The sequence below is a fragment of the Pundamilia nyererei genome, unplaced genomic scaffold (assembly GCF_000239375.1).
Source record: "Pundamilia nyererei isolate P.nyererei 1_Seehausen unplaced genomic scaffold, PunNye1.0 scaffold00351, whole genome shotgun sequence".
Lineage (NCBI taxonomy): Eukaryota > Metazoa > Chordata > Actinopteri > Cichliformes > Cichlidae > Pundamilia > Pundamilia nyererei.
In genome coordinates this window covers 69,345-71,626 of record NW_005187752.1, presented here as the reverse complement: position 1 = coordinate 71,626, position 2,282 = coordinate 69,345, and the positions used below count along the sequence as shown (strand labels likewise).

At 47.1% G+C, this 2,282-nt stretch overlaps 1 protein-coding gene across 1 annotated transcript in view; it reads left to right on the top strand.

Moving 5' to 3' along the window:
• Window positions 1-46: 46 nt before the first annotated feature.
• The window catches only part of nlrc3l (NLR family, CARD domain containing 3-like), an 11,185-nt gene continuing 8,949 nt past the window's right edge, over window positions 47-2,282 (top strand). Inside the window, exons 1-3 of the mRNA XM_005752282.1 lie at window positions 47-392; window positions 1,442-1,627; window positions 2,161-2,256. Of these exons, the coding sequence (XP_005752339.1) occupies window positions 367-392; window positions 1,442-1,627; window positions 2,161-2,256 (308 nt within the window). The 5' untranslated portion in view covers window positions 47-366. The remainder of the gene's footprint in view (window positions 393-1,441; window positions 1,628-2,160; window positions 2,257-2,282) is intronic.

Genomic DNA, 2,282 nt, shown 5'->3' with positions numbered 1-2,282 from the left:
ACTAACATCTGAGCTGCTCTATGACCGTGATTAAGATCATGCGCAGCTCTGCGGTCTACAGCAGTGGTGTTGCAGCCCCGAGCACTGCCCGTGGTGTCTGTTTTCATACACACGTAGCTTTCTAAAATATACTCGTATCTAACGACGATCATGGTTTTATTTCGAAAAGCTGTCCCGGAAGTCTTGGGGTTTGCGTTGCACTTTGCTCGCGGAAGGAAACGAGTCGAAAACGAAAGTTGGAAGTGGTATAGTTTAGCTTAATCAGCGCGGCAGGTCGGTCGGCTTGTTTTCGTGTTAAAGTAACTGTGTGCTGCAACATTTAGCCGCCTAGGCTCCGTGCCGTGCCAGTCTGCTCCAACCACAAACATGGACCCGGACACGGAGGTCGAAAGGTGGGTGTTGTCATTATCTTCCCAGCTTGTGTGCGACTTCAGGAGAGAAGCAGTGTTTCCGACGGGACCTCGTAGTTTACTCTCCCTGTGCGCTACAGACCACTCAGCTCTGACTCAAGTGTTAACACGCATTTATTACTATCAGGTATGCAGCGAGCCCCCCCGTCACGCCTCTTCCTGCGTGACCTTTTCCCTGTCACAGCAGAGACAAGTGAAAAGAAAGAGCCCAGCTGTGTGGACACAGGGGGCAAGAGTTCAAGAAAGCGAGTGAAATCCGCGTTTACAGCGAGCGAGGAAAGTAAACGTCACGTCACTGTGACTGGCTGATGTTTCACGTTTCTGCTGTTAACTTCAGGGAGGCAGTTGTGGGCCAACCGCCATCTTTGCTGAAAACTAGTCTATGAATTTCCAGTCAGACTTCTTTTTCCTGCATGTGTCACTGTGTCATGGATCCAGGAGAGCTGTGAGTGCTCCAGAAACATGTTCACTGCTCCCTTTGTTGCACCTGGATGCACTGGGCCGTCCTTTGCAAAGGAACACAACTGTATGCTGTGCAGCACCGAACTAACAAAGTAGTGCACATCATGTTTCATGTTTCAATGCCATAAGCTACACATACATTTAGAATTTGAAAAAGCTGTTAAAGCTACTCTGAACATCCCTCTGCTCTCATACTGTCTGCTGTTCTTTACCATCCTGTTGGCTTTAGTATTACAGCCTTTAGCACCATCAGGAATTAATTTGTTTAAGTTGGAGCCAGTTGGGATGTGATGGAGCGAGTTTAGCTTCGGTCACAGAAATCTGAAACACAGAGGAGGAAAACATAAAGTGGCTGACGAGGGAGCCAATAATGTAGTAACGAAACAATAACGAGTAAGTGCAGGCGCGTCTTTCAGAAAGCAACGTGGCAATTCAGAAAAAAATGTTTACCTTTACACCTCTCTGTCACAGCCAGACAACCAAAACTTAATATGAGTGAATATATGTGAGAAGAATTATGTTTAAGAAACAGTCAGGTGCACACTAAAACTTTCTTTTCCTTCACCCAGCATTTTCCAGAGAGAGGATGAGATGGATGAGGAGGACGAGGAGAAGGAGAAGTGGAAAAGGCCACCGTCCAGCTACGGTTCAATGAAGAGCGAGAGTGACGACATGGAGGACAACGTGGAGGAGAAGCAGGAAGCTGCAGACGTGGTAGCAAAACTACCTGAACCGAGAGCTCCCACAGGGACAGGGTACTTGGTCCTGAGTGTTTTTTTCTGATTTGAAGTTTCAGTCTGTAGACTTCTGCTCTTTGCTGTGTGTTTTTGGGACAGTTAGCCTGCCACCCTTAGTTCCAGTTAATTGCCCGTATTAAAAATGAAGCCTGTCCACTGTCTGAGCTGCAAGAAAGTTTGCACAGTCAGCACGATGCACAAGACAGTGCAGCTAAACACAGCTGATCCTGCTGTTAGGATTAGGCTTCAACTTCACTGTCATGTTTAAATACAGGCTAACAAAGTACAGAGTTTTTAAAAAATGTCGTGGATTGGACCTGCGCTGTTTCTATGCAGGGGGCGCTGCCACAAGCCATTCTGGATTTGTTCTTCAATGCTCAGCAACACAGAAGTGACAATAATTCTTTTTCTGCTTTTGAAAGCAGGGCAGTCATTTTACAGCAGCTCATCTGGTACATTTGAATATCCTGTTAGAGTTACAGAGGATTGCAGGTGTGGATGATATGAGCTGCTGCAGCCTGTTACAGCTTGTTGTTCTTCATACTGACCAGGATACAGATCAAGGATCGCTCCGACTCTCCAGAAACCCTGTACACCATGACCACGCAGCAGACCAGAGCGCCCGGAGCTGTGGTCATTGATACCAGGTGGCACACACACACACACACACACA